General features: G+C 40.5%; 1 protein-coding gene across 26 annotated transcripts in view; it reads left to right on the top strand.

Moving 5' to 3' along the window:
* Positions 1-18,557, top strand: part of phldb1b (pleckstrin homology-like domain, family B, member 1b) — a 178,455-nt gene that overhangs the window by 123,142 nt on the left and 36,756 nt on the right. For 21 of the 26 annotated variants that reach the window (XM_084716847.1, XM_084716855.1, XM_084716859.1 and 18 more), the window contains 4 exons: positions 10,063-10,377; positions 12,359-12,505; positions 14,311-14,448; positions 17,230-17,358. In XM_084716847.1, coding sequence (XP_084572973.1) covers positions 10,063-10,377; positions 12,359-12,505; positions 14,311-14,448; positions 17,230-17,358 — 729 coding nt within the window. The remainder of the gene's footprint in view (positions 1-10,062; positions 10,378-12,358; positions 12,506-14,310; positions 14,449-17,229; positions 17,359-18,557) is intronic. The other 5 variants (XM_084716861.1, XM_084716870.1, XM_084716871.1 and 2 more) reach the window with 3 other exon arrangements.

Raw genomic sequence — 18,557 nt, 5'->3', positions numbered from 1 at the left:
CTGTTTGGAGAGGCTTGTTGCCTCCATGTGATGCTGTGGTTACCAGCTTTCTGCTGCCTCAGTCCTTAACAAGAGCAGCTTTCACACTGCTTTCCTCCATGGCACATTTTATGAGTTGAGCTTGAGAAATATGTAACATGTGTTTACAGGCAGGTAGGAACTTGCTGTGTAGCTGCATTCAAAAATGACCTAACCAAATGAATCAGTAGAATTCTGAAATATGTAATAAATGACATCGTCAACTGTCGTTCAAATGTTGGGGAAAGTCAAGAAAGATAGAAGTTGTTGTTGTTGTTGTTTCCATTGAACTAGCAAGGAAATGGAAAAAGCTGCTGTGGGTTTCGGTCCAAGTTTTATGAAGTTATTCACATGATACCACATCATAACCAGGTGTCTGTCTGCAGACAGAGCAGACTTTTATCACTATCAGCTTCATTGGTGAGTATGAGAAGTATGAGTGCTAGAGTTAAGTATTGTTTAAAGGGATAGTTCGCCCAAAAATGAAAATTAAGTCATTCACTCACCCTCATGCTGTTAGAAAGTCAGGTTTAGTTTTTTTCAGTCCACAAAATACTGCTGGAGTTTCACAGGAAAATGGCATTGCAGAGTCTCCATAACAATGGAAGGGAATGGTGACCAGTTTTCAAACGGAATAAACAGCTGAAAAAAAAAACAAAAAAACATACAATGCCTCCATATTGCTCGTCTGGTGTAATCCAAGTCTCCTAAAGCCCCAGCATGCCAAGTTGATTTGAAAGATGTCATTTACAGCATGATTTTAACCTGAATCGTCACTGTAGATCCTTCGCTTGGAACCACGTTCACATGTGCATGCACACCTTCTGAACGCGGTTTGTGTGGTGTGACTATGTGCGCACAAGTGTAAAGCATGTCAGGACTTTAAGAGACTTGGATTACACCAGACAAGCAGTCTGTAGGCATTTTATGATTTTTCCTGCTGTCTTTTTCCCCATTTGAAAACTGGTCACCATTCACTTCCGTTGTTTGAGAGATTCTAAAGTGCTGTTTTCCTGTGAAACTCCAGCAGTGTTTTGTGGACTAAAATACTAGACCCAACCTTCAATCAGCATGAGGGTGAGTAAATAACAACTGAATTTTCATTTTTGGGTGAACTATCCATTTAAAGAATTACAATAGCAGTATCACTACCTGTGCCTTTAAAGTGAAACTGGTTAGTAGGGCTGAACAACTCTGAAGAAATCTCTAATTGTAGTTATTCTCACTGATATTGCAATTGCGATATGATTTGCAATATTAGAGGAAAAGATTATTTTTACGTCATTATTCTCAATCACACTGAAAAACAATTATTGTTTTTTTTAAGGAATCTGTACTAAACAAAGACACCTCTGCGGCACCACATCATCATTCCCTCTAATCGCATCGCATATCACAATTGCAGTTTCAGTCAGAATAACTACAATATGACTTTGTCACCATATTGTGTAACACTAATTACTTGTAAGTGTGTGTGCTGTGTCTGCCCTGACCACAGGAATTGCGTGTCTTGTACCTACAGGACTGCAAGAAAACAACTACCGCTGCTTTTTCAAAATTTTGGTACCAACTCAGTACCAAAGTATTGGTTCTCATGACATCCTTAGTTTTAACACTGTTTGAAACATTTGGGATAATCTATGTACACAACACAGCAACATATATAACATCCATTTAGTAGTTTTTAGACATTTTAATGTCTTTAACTGGTTGAATGAATAGCATCAATAACATGACTGGATAAAATGAAGAATTTACTGATAAACTCACTGCTCCAGAATTCCACAACAGAATTCAGTGTAATGCATGTTCAAAAAACTTATTTGGAAAAATAAAGAATAGTTTTCCATTTGCTGTCAGTTATTCTAATGTTAAACATGCATTATAATTGGATAGTAACCTGCTGTTGAGCTCCAGATGGATGTGTGCATCCTCCAGTCTGACAGCTGAGCAGCTCCTTGCTTGGTGCTGCTGTTTACTTTGGCTGGTATCTCTAAATCTCCTCTGGCTAAACACTCTCACATGGATATATACAGTACAGCACTTCACTACTGTACCAACCAGCTGCTATTGACTCACAGTTTTTGGGGGTATATTGATATTTAATCTCTTAATTTCTCATGCACAGCAAATTGTTTAACTGAACAAAGCTGATGCAACCGACTGCAGGTCTTGCAGACTTGGTCTTATCTGTGTCCTATAACAATAATCAAGCTGTAAGCCTGCTTATTATCTGCAGCAGTGTTTAGTGAATGTGAAAAACACAACTCCCATCTTGCCTTTAATCACTGTATCTAGTCTTTGATGTTCTCATCTCTATGCTGGAAGTGTTTGACATGTTAACTGGAACCCGGTCGTCACTTTAGAGATGCCTCCGGGCCTTGGATCCCAGTCGAAGCGGAAGCCTCGGCGGTTTAAATGCCAACCGCCCCCACCGGGAGCAACCGCTCCATAGTTTCATCTTGAGATCAGTGCCAGTGACATCAACATGGAGGACCACCAGCTTGTTATTCAGAGAGGTTGGCTGCCGCCGGAGAGCCTCCTTGTCCTATTCTCCCCCTGCCTGGCTTTGATGCTTATGTGTTCCACAGGGGGAGGAAAAAAACAGCAGCAGCAGCAAATAAAATAGAAATATCTCTTGTTAGGATCATCTGTTTGTTCCTCCCCTGGGACCTGAGCACGACGAAGCCTCCAAGGATCAGAGTCTGATCATGAATGGGGTTTGTTTTGCAGACTGTTACGGAGCGCTTGCAGATATATGTAGAGAATAAGGCTTTGTTGAACTTTCCCGGCTTCGTCTCGAAACAGTACGCGCGTGAGATTTGTGTTTACGCCTGTGACGTAGGTGAACGCGGCAAAGAAGAATACGGCTTAACACTAAAGTAACTGCCTCTGATCAAAGGTCCACAGACGGGGGAATGGCCCCGGGGTGCTCGGGGAAGGAGGAGGGGAAGAGGAGGGAGGAACATTAAAGGGCATGAGGAGAAAACAGGAGACGCTGACTCTCAGGGGAGAGAGGGAGACATGAGGAAGAGATGCTGACTGCTGGGAGGATGAAAATACAGAAAGTAAAGAGTAAAGTGAGGAGACCATGCTGACTAAATGAGCAAAAACTGACAGAGATGTAGGATGTCACATGAGAAAACTCTACAGTAGATATGAGACTAAATGAATGGATTTATTTCTAATTACTGCACATTTATTATGTTTAACAAAACAACATTGTTACATCCATTAAAATACTACAAAGAAGAGACAGCGGGTGACTAAATGATACTCCATAATGAGTTTAAAGCCACATTATGTAACTTTTCAAAGATAAAATTATAGATTTTTCTTTACTGCAGTGACAGAGCAACATATTCCCACAGGATGGTGATTTACTGCGACTGCCTTTATGACCACATTTTATTGGACTTTATTGAAGCTTACTGTCATAAGCTTTGCTTCTTTAGGAAAAGGGCAATGTGTGTGCGGCGTGCAAGTGAAGGAGAGAGCTGCTGACTGCCAAAATGCATCTATTATAGTGGGAGATAGCAGGGGGTGCATTTCCTGGCAGAGCTCCTCGCTGAAAAAAGCACCCCCAACCATAACCTTAACAGGAGATGCATTTTATGACAGGGGTGCTTTTTTGGGGGCATAAAACTGGAACTGCACGTAGCGGAGCAGAAACTTAAACTCGGCAATAAAATGTCAGTCTGAAGTAAGCTGAGCAGGAAATGCTAACGTTCGACTAATGCTAATGCTAGCGTTGTACCTCTCCAATGAGATTGTATCCCTTTCATAAGCTTTGTAATCCGGTGTTGAACAGCAGTGTCCTTTTGACCCTACAACATAAAATTTGAGGTGATGATGGTCTGGAACTCCGCAGTAGATATCATGTCACCGTGGTATTACAGTAATAGAGTTATCATCACAGCCCTAGATGAAATAGCACAGTCTTCTTACACATTAAATGCCTTTCTCTGTTAATACACTAGAGACCTACCCGGTCTGTTATGACCTGAAGCTCACGGTGGCTAATATTGCAAACTTTATATAGAGATTCTTGTATAACTGACATTTATGAGTCAGTCTGTCGACTTTACTCTTTTCTACTTTTGAAACCGTTACAAATCTAAGTGATTTTATCGCAGCAGTAAAGACAAGTAAACCCATTGTATCTCACCAGGAGACATGTTTGTTTTTTCCAGTTTGTGCTCCCATGCAACTCGTTGTAAATTTTCTTATGTAATAATGGTGCGTAGTCTTTACAGAAGGTCCCTCAAACTAAGCACATCTTGAGGCTGTATCCAGCTCACAAGAAAAGGAAAAAAGGCCCCCACATGTCAAGAGCAATAAAATTGCTTTTTAGTTTTTATTTTAAATTTAGCAAGATGTGCATAACTTGCTGTGCTCAAGCGAACAAGTACTTTTGAAATGTTGCAAAAAAGAAAAAAAAGGGAAGAAAAAAGTTGAGTAGCTGCATTTGCCTGAATAAAGTGACGTTTTGTCAGAAGTTGATGGTATAGCCTATGTCACACATGGCTGTAATAAACACAGCAGAATAAGTAGAGGTCACAAAACTGAAACAATACCATTTTTTTTGTCAATAACCCGAAAGAAGAAGAAGGATCAAAACTTCTCTATGAAAGAAAAATGAAAAGAACCCTAACCCTTACTTTGGAAAAAGTGTTTCCATCTCCCATTAAGAGCATTAAATCTTCTTTTCAACTGAGCGTGGAAACTTTTTGCAAAATTGAGATTGAAGGGTTTTTTGAATTTTGCCTTTTCCAGTAACCTTTTCTAAAGTAGTACTTCTGCATCTGAAGTATCAGGCGTAGAAATATCCTGATGGAAACATGTCTGATTTGAGTTTGAGATCCCTTTAAAGCAACTGTCTCCACAGAATCTTTTAAATCAAGAAGTTCGATGTGCCATTATCCTGTAATTGCCACACTTGGGCCAGAGAAAATGCTTTTAGTTGTATTATAAATGAAACCTTTGTAAGGTTTTGTTTCATCTGCATTGTTTTGTTGCAACCACATGGTTATCCAGGTACGTTTGAGGGTGACATGTTTTTTGTGAAACATGGTGGCGTGCACATGGGGCCTGCGTGTCCGTATGTGTAGACCCCATACCTTGGTTGGGCTCTCTTTTGCAAGTCACCGTCTTACAATTGTGGCAGCAGTCAGATGTCAAAAGACACATCATGAGCAGCAGCCTCAGCCTCAAATTGTCTTCATCAAACCAGTTGTCACGAGAGCCACCCACTAGGTGAGCCGTGGAGGGCTGTGGAATGTGCGAGCTGGTGTCTGGGGGTGGATTCAGGCCGCGGCTCAGAGAACTCTGGGAAACAGGCATTCCTCCACGAGCTCACGGTTGTCTGGAAGTTTCGCCCCCTCCCTTCTCACAGAGGCTGAGTCTGGAGGCCTTTAACCCTGCAATGAGGCTTTCTGTAAAAACTCACATGTATAGGATTTACACTAACCTAATGTAACCTGCCTACTGTAAGCTTTTATTGCTCATTTGTCCTGCTTTTATTTATCTGACGGTGACCAATAGTCTTGAAAAAATTTATAAAGAAGACAAATTTCCAGGATTCACTTTACTTTGCATTTTTCATTGATAGTTTGTTCTACTACACCGTATAGAGGAAATCACAGAGTCAGTTGTTGCTATTTATTTAGCGAAGCTGACTTCAGTGATGAATCACAGAAGGAAAGTTTATGTGTGTTCACAGGCTTAAGTGTATGACTACACTGCTTTGCAGGAGATGTTTAGCAAACATAGCTAAATTAAGCTGTATGTGTTTGTGTGTGCGTATCACATTGTTGGTGGTTTCAGACTTGTGACTTGGCTTTTCTCTTGATGCCCTGGTGACACAGCAGGGCTCACAGAAGCTGTTTCAACTGCCAACAGATACAGATCAGCTTTAATCAGTCAAAAATAAAAGTGTAATTCAGGAGAAAGTGGAATAGGATGCTCTGGAAGCAATCACAAATGAAAACTTAGTTGATGTACCTCCAAAAATGAGTCGGGAAACTCGCATGCATCCAGGGTTAAATATATTACAGAGTGCAACAGTCATAAAAACCAGCTCTCCTTTTTCATACCAGATCGAATTAAAGTGTAATTGATGTAGAGACTTCAGGTGATGGAGCATCTCCTGTGGTGATCATGTGAAAACTGCTTATTATTTCAACAGATATCAATTAGAAATTGATCATTTGCTTTTGGTAGAATTTGTGTGAACATCAGTTTAGCTTGTTATCTCGCTATATTTTGATTAAACATTCACAAAACAGATATGGCATGGTTTGACTTAATATAGTTTGGGGGGAAAAGCCGCATTGTGGAACTTTGGCTTTTTTTTCTTAAAAAATTACTCAAACCGATTAATCGATTATCAAAGTAGTTGGCGGTTAATTTAATAATTCATTAATTGTTTAATTGTTGCAGCTTTACTTTTGAGTACTGCAGAGAGTATTTAAGATAATACAATAGTACAATAATAAGTTCAATAAAAAATGGAAATGTAAGTTTGATTAAACCATATTTTATGTTCAGTATTCCTGTGTTCAATGCGATTTTTAACCACCAAAAACTGTCCATTGCTGTAAAACCTCACAGAAGATGAAAGTAACAAATGCAATCATATTAATTGTGACCAGTTTTGATGCAGACAAAAATCAAGGAAATAGATTTGTGGTCGAAATATTGTAGTAATACATCCAAAAACAGAGAGAAAGAAGTGAAAAAGGAAGGAACACAGCAATGTGTTGTACCACTTTATATAGGCTTTCTTTGTTACCCATAATGCTTCAAATGGTGTGCATAATTGAGAAAAGTTTGAGTACCACTGACCTAAATGGTTACATTCATTGAGTAGAGGGACTTTGTGTTTCTTGACAGGTAACTTCCTGGTTTCTGCATTTATTGTTTGGAAATTAGTGAGTTAGTGATTTAATTTGGCCTCCTGAAACCTGCAGATACCCAAAAAAGTTCACAATACTGTGAATGCATAAATATTTTGGCACCAGTGTTGTACATTTGAAATCTTTTTGTTTAACATACAGCAAGGTAAAACACTTTTTATACCTGCCATATTGTAACCATGGAAACAGCTCAGATATGAATCAGTATAAAAACTTTGTTTTGCGTGCGAACAGCTTCTGTTAACAGCAGATGATTGAATGTTGCCGTGGAGCTCTGTCATCCTCCCAGAAGACGGGGGTTTGTTGTTACGGTGGTGTCACAGAGGGTGGGGGGGTTGTTACCGGCTCTTAAAGGCCGCTATTTGTTCATCTGTCTTTCGGCCAAGCTGTCTTGGCTTCACTGCGTGCCTCATTTCAAGGTTTGAGCCGTTACTTCTCACAGTGTCCATCATGAGAGTGAGTAAACCCAGATTTTCATGCTTTTTACAGAGGGAGAAGTGAATTTTTTCATGCTAGATTTCAGGTTAATGGTTGGGAAACCTTTTTTGATAGGCTTGTGAGGCTGATTTAAAAAAGAGAAACTATTTGCTATATTTTTGGAAATATTTCTTAGTCATTCACCAGGGCGAACCAGGAAGGCCTGTATTTGCATAGCTTCATTGAACTATTGTGGAATTATGTTGTTCAAGCCAAAACCTCAGTGTTTCCAACTGGGACATGGGAGTGAGCTTGGCGTCTAGTGAAAAGGTTTGGATTAACACACTGACGTGCTGTGTACCACCTTGTTCCTTCCCAGCCGGTTCTCAGAGCCCTCAGGAACCTGCTAATGATATCTACAGAGAGACCTCCAGACTTATAAACTGAAGGATTTTAGTGCCTGTGGCAGCAACAACCTCAAAACATAAAAATACCTCTGGTATTTAAAGAACCCACATGATAAAATAGAGAATTTGGGATTCACGCAAATCTGTCAACATGCAGTTGATTTGGAGTGTAATTTTAGTTTGCATATGTCAGGCGGCAAATTTGATGCTGCGTCAAGTTGATTTATGTTGTGGCCAAACACATTTAACGGTGTGATGTGTGTCTGTGATCCTGCTTCCCATCCATCACACAGGTTCGGTAGCTTCAAGGCTGTCTGGCAATCAAATGAGACAATGACGAGTGCCACCTTTCAATCAGCCTTCTTGATAAAAAAAAACGAGACGGGGCGTCCGGACTCTGAGTGGTCTAATCTATGTGTACGTTCAAGCAGATGTTGAGTGGGAGGACTCGTAGTTGTAGACTTGCCAGTAAATGTTTGAAGTTGGACTCTTTTTCTGGTGAATGCACGGCACTGTTCCACAGCCCAAAGGGGTCTTTTAACCCACCCACTCAGTTAAAAGCTAACTGGTCCCAGATTACAGGTTGAAGCTAATAGTGGGGCTGCAGCTCCTCATCATGCAGATGCTCCCTCAGTGGGAAAGCTCTGCTCTCTGCAGCGTGAGGGAGAGGATCCACCACGGCATTTGTTTGCGGGTGTGAAGAGTTTTGCTGCCAAGTGTTCCTACACAACAACAAACAGACCATGAGAGCACGTATTCGGCTCCAAACCCTCCTCCACTGATGAAGAGCAAAACATTCACTTCTATGGAAGGGAGTTACCAGTGAGCTATAGTTTGACCAGTATGATATTAGCTGGAGATGATAGATAAAGATAAAAAATGATAAAAAGCCAGATATTAGTGGGTTTTATGTCCAGTAAAGGGGGCTAGCTTTTCCAGAATTTTCACCAGCATACAGTAAAGGAGCTGGTTGTCTCTGAATCTGATGTACGTGCCTTTAAGGCCCCCGGTGCTGCTGTGTGGCTGTGTTGACCTCAGAGACGCTGTGTCTGCAGCAGAGGGGTACAGCAGCAGACAGCAGCTGACATTTAGAGTTCAGGGGTCACCCCGGCGGCCTGGTCTGCTGGGGCCCCCATAGGTGGGCTGACCCCCCTCATAGTGACAGCTAGACAACCAGTCACAGAGTCTGACTGCCATGCAGCACCCAGGGGAGAGGGCAGCTTGGGCTGCAGTGTTGTTTCAGGGGTGAGAGGAGTCATGGCAGACTTCATGTCTGCCCTCACAGAGACTGAGCCATAATTTAGTATCCATTCAGGAAAAATATCAGCTAACAGTAGCATCAGTGCAAAAACACCTGTTAGTATTTACATACAAGTTGATATATAGAATATTAGTCTAGCTCTCATCAGTCTGGTTGGTTTAATTGAATTCAGCTCAGTCAAATAGGATGTTTGGGAGATGGCAGATAGACTTTTTTCATTCTGAGGGAAATAGCCACACAGCATCAGGCTCTCTGCCCCCCTGTCTGAGCTGACCATCTTCAGATTGTCATCAGTTGCTGCTTCAGCCCCACCGACCAGCGCGCAGACAGGAAATGAGACAGCAGGGACCTAAGACTGATGTAGGCTTACATGGGGTATATGAGGGCCATAGTCAGTGTATTACCTGCAGTAGATGCCCCCAGTTTGAAGAAGGAGCGGGAGTACCAGCACAAAAGCTAAGCATGTACTGCTGTAGATAGGGCCCGCCTTAAAAATGACTGTCAGTTTAAGTGTATGCTTTATTGAGAATATTTTCGCCACTTAACTTTGCCATCAGACAGCCTTTTCAGATGGGAATCCACTGCTATATAAATATCACTGTCTTGTTGAACCAGACTCCATTGGCAAAATCAGTAATTTTACCAAATAGAACACAGGAGATATTTGAGTTATATAATAGTGATTTCCTGCCTGAAAAGGCTGTCTGGCAACAAGGTGAAGTGGTGAAAATATTCTAAATATAGTGTACACTTTAACTGATATTGATTTCTTTAGACAGTCCTTTTTAAAGTGGCTCAAATACATTTTGTTGCTGACCCTGTAAACGGTGGTATATTGCTTGTCTGCCATGCTGATACTCTTCTCTCCTATGCTAAACTGAAGGCATGTTTACCACCATCTACTAATCCGACATATCCCTTCACAGTTACAGTATGTCTAAGAGTCTGAAGATGTGTTTTAGATGCAAACTCTGTTGCTGGAAGAAGTGAGACAAAGAGCAATCTGACGTCCCTCTGTGCTTGTGTCTGTGTTTTTCCTTAGGAGAGACAGCGGCTAGAGACCATCCTGAATCTCTGTGCTGAGTACAACAAAGGAGAGACCACCAGCCTGGAGCCCCTGGGCCAGGGGAGGATGGGTTTCCCCGGGCTGACAGATGGCTTGGGGCGGCGGCCCTCCATGGAGAACGTCCTGGGAGGGACGCCGTCCTCGGCCGCGCTCCGTCTGCTGCAGAGACAGAGGGAGAGCGACGAGGAGAACCTGAAGGAGGAGTGTAGTAGTACAGAGAGCACTCATCAGGAGGTGAGGACATCTCCTGCTCCCAGCACAGCATCAGCACTGCACAATGGAGACAGACAGGTCAGAGGGAACGCGTCTTTCCCAACAAAGACGCTCTGCATGCCGCTGTGGAACCAGCATGTGCAAATGATGTGCTTGGCTTTGCTAAACCAGTGGTTCTTAAAGTGAGACGAATACCATGGGATTCTGAGGAAAGGAACTAGAATTTGTTCAGTAGTGATTGTCATATTAGCCAGTACATCTGACTGTCTGATCATATCATACAAGCTTTATCTCTCATCATCGTCACCTCATTGACCACTGAGGCTCAGGTTTATATTCACTTTTACTCAGAGCATGTTGTATACATTAAATCCAATACAGAAGTACTAAGTCCATTGTTTAATCTTTGTACAAAATTCCTAAGATTTCTTGGACAGAGCAAACTTCTCAAGAACAAAAGATTCAGATTTTTCCCAGTCCATTAAAGCACCCAGCTGTTTAGTTTCTTCGCTGTTTTCACAACAGACTGCAGAGCTGTTTGAACATAATACATAACAGAATGAATCACAGGCCAAGTCACCATCTGATGGATCTCCTGTTAGTAACTTCACTGCCGGGATCTTGTATCCTCTGCTCTGTCACTCTGTTTCTTTTTCACATCATGACGACCAAATAATGCACAGTTCTTACAGACTTAAAAGTCTTTAAAGGTCCTTAAAATCAAAGAAATTCTGGCTATAAATTGTTTCTGATTTATCCAGATTTGCAGTAGGTATTAAATTTGCAGATGGTGCGTTTAAGGCCAATGGGGAAAGTAGTCATACACAGTAGCATACGATAAAACGCTCAGTAGTCTCCATTACTTAGTATTAGACAGTTAATAAGTTTAGCTTACACTGGCTACCTACAGATGTTGGCATCTGGCTGTGTCATCTTCTTGTTATCTTCTTCAACCTAGGGATGAACCAACATGGGGAGACAGATACGTTCAAAAGGTGTTTGCACTGACAGGAATGAAGCAAGGCGTAATTTATTCTGAAAGACTTTCACATTTGTTGTACAAAAGTTCTTAAAAAGCATTGAGTTAGACCTTAAAATAGAGTGCAGTGTTAGATCGACATGAAAATCTGTGAATTACGATTAAAGCAACTGGTGTAAACAGTTACACAACACGTCTGCATACTAAAGAAGAACATACTTCACATGTTGACTCCTCACATACAATCCTATCAAACTAGTTGATGTTTGGAGATATTATGTATGTTTGTTTGGAGTTGCTGTTATTATTTATCCTATTGTTTCATATGGATGGATGTGATATGAACATCATGCATGCTTAACTTCTGTCCTACGTATCAGTGACCCTGCATGACCAGAAAAAAAAAAGTGTTAGGGGTGAAGATGAAAGTGTACACTGTGTTAAATAGTGCAGAAAGGTCTGTATGTAGTTGAAAAACAGTCTGTAGAAGAATACATCAGCTTCACAGAGCTACAGTAAGCTACTCCCTGCATCTTTCTCTCTTTTTTTAAATTCACGTTCATTGGCTGTGTGGGCTGTTTGTGGGGGAGCTACAGGCTTTTTAAGTAACAGGAATTCTGTTTTTACACGGCTCCTGCATGATTCTCATTTATCTGTCACCTCCTTTCTGTGTTTTTTTTTCCCTAATGTCTATTTCTTGTGTCTCTGTTTGTTTGTTGTGACAAGTAAGGGTATCTTAATGCCAGCATTTTTTTTATTCAAGCTGCCAATAGACTGGGCTTTACTGCACCATTATCCAGTCATTTTTAACCATTGCACAAACAGAGTTTTGTTTTTGGTAGGCTGGGAAATTAACTGAAACTGACACCAGTGAATCACAAATCAGTTTGAAAGTAATAACAGTGATCATAAAGTAATTCTGAAATACTTGTGTGTAAACGGATGAGAATGTCACAGTACAGCAGGTTTATGTTAAGGTCGCCCTGCTTGTGATTCGTGTTAAAGTATCTGGCAGGTATCGTCCCTGTGCCTCACTTCTTCACTTGATAACCTGACCTCCTGTATTCACCCTCCCTGCAGCACGAGGACTCATCCAGTTCAGGCAGCACCGGTCGTCTGGAGCTGGGATACCTGGAGGACGAGCGGGTTCGCGTTCTCGCTCGGATCGACGAGCTCAAGACCAGGCTGATGGAGCTGGAGCAGCAGCTGCAGGAGTCCAAACAAGAGGTAGACTGCAGACAGGGGATGCTCCTGGAATACTGTTTGACTCCAGTCTAAACCCAGTGATGGAAAACTTAAATACAGAGCCTGGTTCACAGTTTGATTTTACCATTTTACAAATGATTTTTGACAAGTTAGAATTCCAACAAAACACATCCACAGTGTTAATCTGACTTGTGGCTAATGAAGGATATCAACAAATCATTTCTTGTTGGTGGAAATATCCATTGTAGTTATCTGTAACTTAAGGGGACAGTTCATCCCAAAATCAATATATGTCTCCACTATGATAGGACTAATTGATACTTGGCTTGTGAAGCACAAAGTGCCAAAGAAAATACATTTAAAAAACTTTCTGCTACTTTAGAATCTATCAGAACTATTGTTTTTTCTGCTAGATATAAAATAATTCCTGCATGAAAATGATCACAACAAGGTCTGTGGATTATCTTGAGCAACCGGGTTGTGATTTCTGGAAAGATTGCTGTTGAGTTTTTCAAATGTATTGTTTTGGCACTTCGAGCACCACAAGCCGAGTGCCATCTTGTCTCCATTATACCGGAGAGAAGGCAGACATCTCTCTCTGAAACTTTGCCACTCACAGCAAAACAATCTGGATGGATAAACAGCACTACATGCCAAATATGTAATCTAGAGATTTAGGGTGAACTGTCCCTTCATTTACTCAACTTTTACTATTGACTTATTTCCAAACTCTATTACAGATGATTATAATTCAATGTTGACGTGTTGTAATTCCAAATCGATCCATAATGTCATTTTGACTAGTTGCAACTTTAATTTAAGATATCTACAGTTAATTTCTCACTGGTAAGAATGTTAATTCTTGATATTAATAGTTCAATTCTGAGAAGTGGAAATGTTCAATGTAGATGTTTGTTCTTACATTACAGATATCATAAAGGAACTCAAATACAAACAGTTATGACTAATCCAAATGAAATTATTGGTATGTCAGCTTGAAATTATAACTAGTTAGAATGTAACTAGTCAAAATTATATTTGCACTAGTATCACTTCCAGTTAAGGTAGTTACATTTCTTTTTATAACCAGTCAGAGTTTAATTTTCAACACCAAAAAGGGAATTTCCACTGGTCAAAATTCTTTTTTCAACATGTGGAAGTTCAGTTGTTGACATCTGAAGTAGTTATTCTTGATGAAAAAGTAATCACCTGTACTCAATTTTTGACTAGTCAAATTTCTACACAGGAAAACATATTTAACATGTCTTTGTAACTTGTTTCATAGATATATTAAATATCTTATTTTATAGTATTAAATTATAGATAGTTTAATACTTTTTTGGTTTAGGAGGTCCCTGTGGACAGAGGTTGTTGTAATAACCACAAAACATAAAGTCAGAAAGAACATTATCTGTATTTAAAATCTCCTTCTGGTTCTTTTTAACTGGTTAACATGCTGCTAACTGTAACTCTGCCTAGGAAATTGTAAGTTACACAAGCTTGTTTCATCTGATTTCACAGAAAATCTGACCCAGCCATTAAGATTAACTACAGAAATAGTCGCCCTCTCCTGGTGGACGGTCTCTTTAACTTATGTAGGTCATATGGAGGCATCAGTAATAAACTGAGACTGTTTCATAACCAGCTGAAAACTCCTTTTAGTAGCTTTAACTAGTCAAAATGTCATCTTGACACTTTGACATGTTGAAATGTCATTTCCACTAGTGAAACATAAATCACTACCAGTCAGCTCCACTGATTAAATGTTAAAAGGTCGTACCGTACACCAGTGACAGTGCCTGACTGTGTTGGGTCTGCTCCTCCAGGCAGAGATGGAGCGCGCCCTGCTGCAGGGCGAGAGGCAGGCGGAGCTCGACCAGATAGAGGCCGAGACAGACATCATCACTCAGCTGCAGCACAAGCTGGACGAGCTGGAGAGCGCCATCCAGAGGGAGAAAGACAAGGTACAGAGAGCTCACGTTTTAAATGCTTTGTTTGAATCCGCCGGTTGCAACCCCAATTCCTAAACAGTTGGGACGTTGTGTAAAACGTAAATAAAAACAGAATACAATGATTAGATATCTTGTCTTTGCACTGTGTTCAGTTGAATACAAGTCAAAAAGCATTTGCAAATCATTACATTCTGTTTTTATTAAGTTGTTACGCAGCGCCCCAACAGAATTAAGGTTGTACATCCAAGTAAACAGGATTCAGATTTTTGCAGAGGTCATGTACATACACAAACACACACTCACTGCCTGTGCTTTTACAGTCTCCTAAACAGTCTTCTTTGATGTCTTACATTCTCCACTGGTTCGTCACTGTTGGTGTCCTTACATGAGTCAGCATTTCTCTCTGTACCAAGCATCCTTGACTTGGAGGGTTGAATGTTTTGCGCAGACAAATACAGAACATGAAGTCATACTGTATAAAGGGCTGAATAAAGCTCCTTGGGTATTCTCTCTTGCATGTTTTCACCCTAGCGGTTTGCTCTCTGGTCATCTGTCTCCTCCTCAGCTGGACTAATGACGACCATTAACCCCTAATCCTTTCTCTGCTTCTTCAGCACTCACAATTGATCCTCTCGCCTGTTTCCTCACTGTCTGCATGACAGACCCTGTGGGCCAGAAACCTGCCCTCCAGTGACTACTGGGGCTCTGTAGTCTTTGGTTCTGTAGTGCACGGGTTCCTCAGCAGACTTAGAATAATGTGTTGTGGTAGTGGACAGGGGAAACTGCTAGCATGTTCTCTATACTAGTTTTATGGGAGTTCTTTTTTCTTTTTACCAACACACACCACATTTTAACTGTAGCAAGAAATAAGTTTTGGTTGTTAAACTTTTATAAAGACAGCTCTTGTAAAAAGTTTGGTGTTTGTCTCCTCAGTGTCCCTGTAAGGGTTCCTCTGGGTTTAAATGTGTCATTCATGACTGTTGAGTCTGTAAGCTAAGATTGAAACCTGTCTTTCAATATAATATCAGTGTCATCTCCCCTCCTACACTATTACTAAACTACTAAGTCTGGATCAATAGATTCACTGCTCAACAATCCCATATTATTAATCCAAAGCGAAAATATCAATCTTTATTATTATTTATAATCTTTATTTAAGGTACACCTTTGACATTGTCTGACATCTATTGAACTGAATCGAAATCGTATCGTGGCAGACTTCTGATATCAGCAAATCATTTTCTTGAAGCGCTTTTAAGCATATGTTTAATTAAATTAAACTTTTCAACATTAACTTAAAACAAAAAAGTGCATGGCGCTGCCAGCAGCATTGGGGCTGGGCAACATGTCGATATATCAATATTGTGATATGAAACTATATATCATCTTAGATTTGGATATCACTTTATGAAGATATTAGTGTCTTTTCCTGGTTTTAATGGCTATGTTACGGTAAAGTGATGGCATTTAATGAACTTACCAGATGTTTCAACTGTTCTATTATTTAGCTTTACCCACACAATCATTATATCCACATTAAAGATTAAAAATCTCAAAAATAAAATAAATATTGTCAAAAATATTGTGATACTTAATTTGTCCATATTGCCCAGCCCTACTATAAACATGTTTTTCCAACTTCAGCATAGAGAATCCATGATAGATTTGTATGTTTATTTGTTTTACAACCTGCTGCACAGCAGTTTTTTTTTAGCATTTAACCTCAAGCTGCAAGTTTTCCCCCAAAATGGGGTGCTGGCTTGGCAAATGGGGCTCCTTGACGTATTATTGGTGTGATGTATTACTCGTGATGTGTAACTAGTCAGATTGAGTTGTAGGCGGGACATTGAGCCAAAGTTCCACATTTTTAAAGTAATGCATCTCACCTGCAATTCAATTTAAAACAAACAAACAAACAAACAAAAAAAAAACAAAACAAAACACAATAATCGCAAAAATGCTGAATATCGGATCTCGTAATCTTTAAGGCCAGTCATTGCTTGAATCATAGTATTTAGCTTTCTTGGACTTTTGTACCTAATTATGTCCAAAAACACAAGATATCTTATGTGAGAATCCTTCTCATGAAGTTGGATCAACGTTTGACATGAAGACCCCAGGTTTTAGTAGAAAATTCACCCTGAACCTGTGGTTTTACTACTCACTAAAAGATTTTTGACATTATGGTATAAAAATGAATCAGAGGAGCCTCTTAGAACTACTTCATCTGAGCTTCCCTTGAAGCCGCCCCAGCTCCAACGCAGCCCATAACGGCAAAGTTAGTAGTTATCGATCGATTCCTGAGCTTGAAACAGGAGCAGCACCTTAGAGACATGAAGTGTCTGTTCTTTAACTTAGACAGAGTCACTACCATCAGAGTAACACTGTTCAGGAGTATTGTTTGTGAGTTTATGAACGTTCTGGGGCCAATAAATGTCAGGTAATTTATGGTACAATTTTCTCACAGCCTATTGAAGTTCTGTTTGTGCAGATATATTGTTTGTTTCAGGATATTTATAGCCCATAGTCATCAGTGACACACAATGATTTTAGCAAGTCTTTAGTAAGCACTCAAATGCAAGTGGGACAACTCAGCACCTACTTTCTTTGCCCTGCCAAGCCCTAAAAATCTGTCACATCGTGTCTTTTGCTAATACTTTGCAGCTTTTTGATTTGCATGGCGTGGATTTTGAGCAGTGTGTTTCTCTCTCTCTATCTCTCTCTCTCTCTCTCTGTCCTGTCTCTCCCCTCGTCCATCCATTCTGTGTGTGGGTGTGTGTTGTGTCTTTCTAGGAGAGGGCTAATGTTGAGGCTGAGCGCCGGGCCCTGCAGAGCCTCCAGGAGGGCTACGCTGAGCTGAAGAACCAGCTTCATAACTGTCCCGAGTCCCTGCGGGAACAGTTGCAGGAACAGCTCAAAAGGGTGGGTCGTCAGTGAAACAGAAGCACCTAGACCCCCAACCCCCCACCCACCCATCTACGACTTCATTTTCCAGTAGCACAGCCTTTTAAAAATTACAAAACCTGACACACAAACACCTCACCTGAAATCACAGTCCATTCACCCTCATTGTTACCTTCTCCCATACTGTAGGTGAAGTGCATTGGCCTGACTCGCAGAAACAATATCTTTAGTAGCATTTAGAAGTCCATAGTGAGGGCAAAACGCAGTAGTTACATAATTGGTCAAAACTGAGTTAAGACCTGAATCTGACTTTTTGACGATTGCTTTACTGTACAGAAATATTATGCCATAGGTACGTGTAATTTCTGTGAAAAGAGCGTCTTAGATCGGATTGATGTTATGTTCCCAGGGTCGTATGTTGCCAGATCTACTTGGCAAATAATGGGAATATTACAAAGGGTTATATGTTCCCAGAGTCCTATGTCCCCAAAGTCCTGTTTTTCTGGGATCCTGTTTTCCCAAGGTCCTATATCCCTGTGTCCCAAGTTCCCAAGTTCCTATGTTCCCAGAGTCCAACATTGCCAAGGCCCTATGTTCCAGGAGTCTTATGTTCCTAAATTCCCTGTGTCCTAAGTTATCAAGGTCCTATGTTTCCAGAGTCCTATTTTCCCAAGGCCCTAAATTCCCAAGGTCCTATGTTACCAAGGTCCTATTTTCCCAGAGTCCGATCGTCCCAAAGTCCTTTGTTCCCCGAGTCCTATCTTCCCAAGGTCCTATGTTCCCAGAATCCTGTGTTCCAAAGTCCCATGGTCCTAGAGTCCTATGTTCCCAAAGACATGTGTTCCCTGAGTGCCCTGCGTTCAATTGGGAAAAACCTAAATAGACAGCTAGCAAGAGCTAAATCTATTAAAAAGTTAATTGTGAATTGCAAATTTTTTAGACTTGCACCGATTTCAACTTTCTTAGCCGATTCCAATTTCCGATTTTTGAGGGGTCTGACCTACCGATTCCGATTTTGGTCGGTTCCGATTTTCAGTCTTTCTAAGAACTGTGATTGACAGCATTCACAAACATTTTTGCAACTTTTCTTGTAAATATGTTCATAATAAGACACCGACTATTAAATATTCATTTAATACTTTCTCCAAAATCATCCAGATTACAACCAGGCCTTATTATAATTTTATATTAAGATTCTGAATTGGGTGAATGTGATC

The sequence above is a fragment of the Lutjanus erythropterus genome, chromosome 4 (genome assembly GCF_056507025.1).
Source record: "Lutjanus erythropterus isolate fLutEry1 chromosome 4, fLutEry1.hap2, whole genome shotgun sequence".
In the NCBI taxonomy this organism is placed as follows: domain Eukaryota; kingdom Metazoa; phylum Chordata; class Actinopteri; order Lutjaniformes; family Lutjanidae; genus Lutjanus; species Lutjanus erythropterus.
This window is presented reverse-complemented; position numbering and strand designations above follow the sequence as displayed.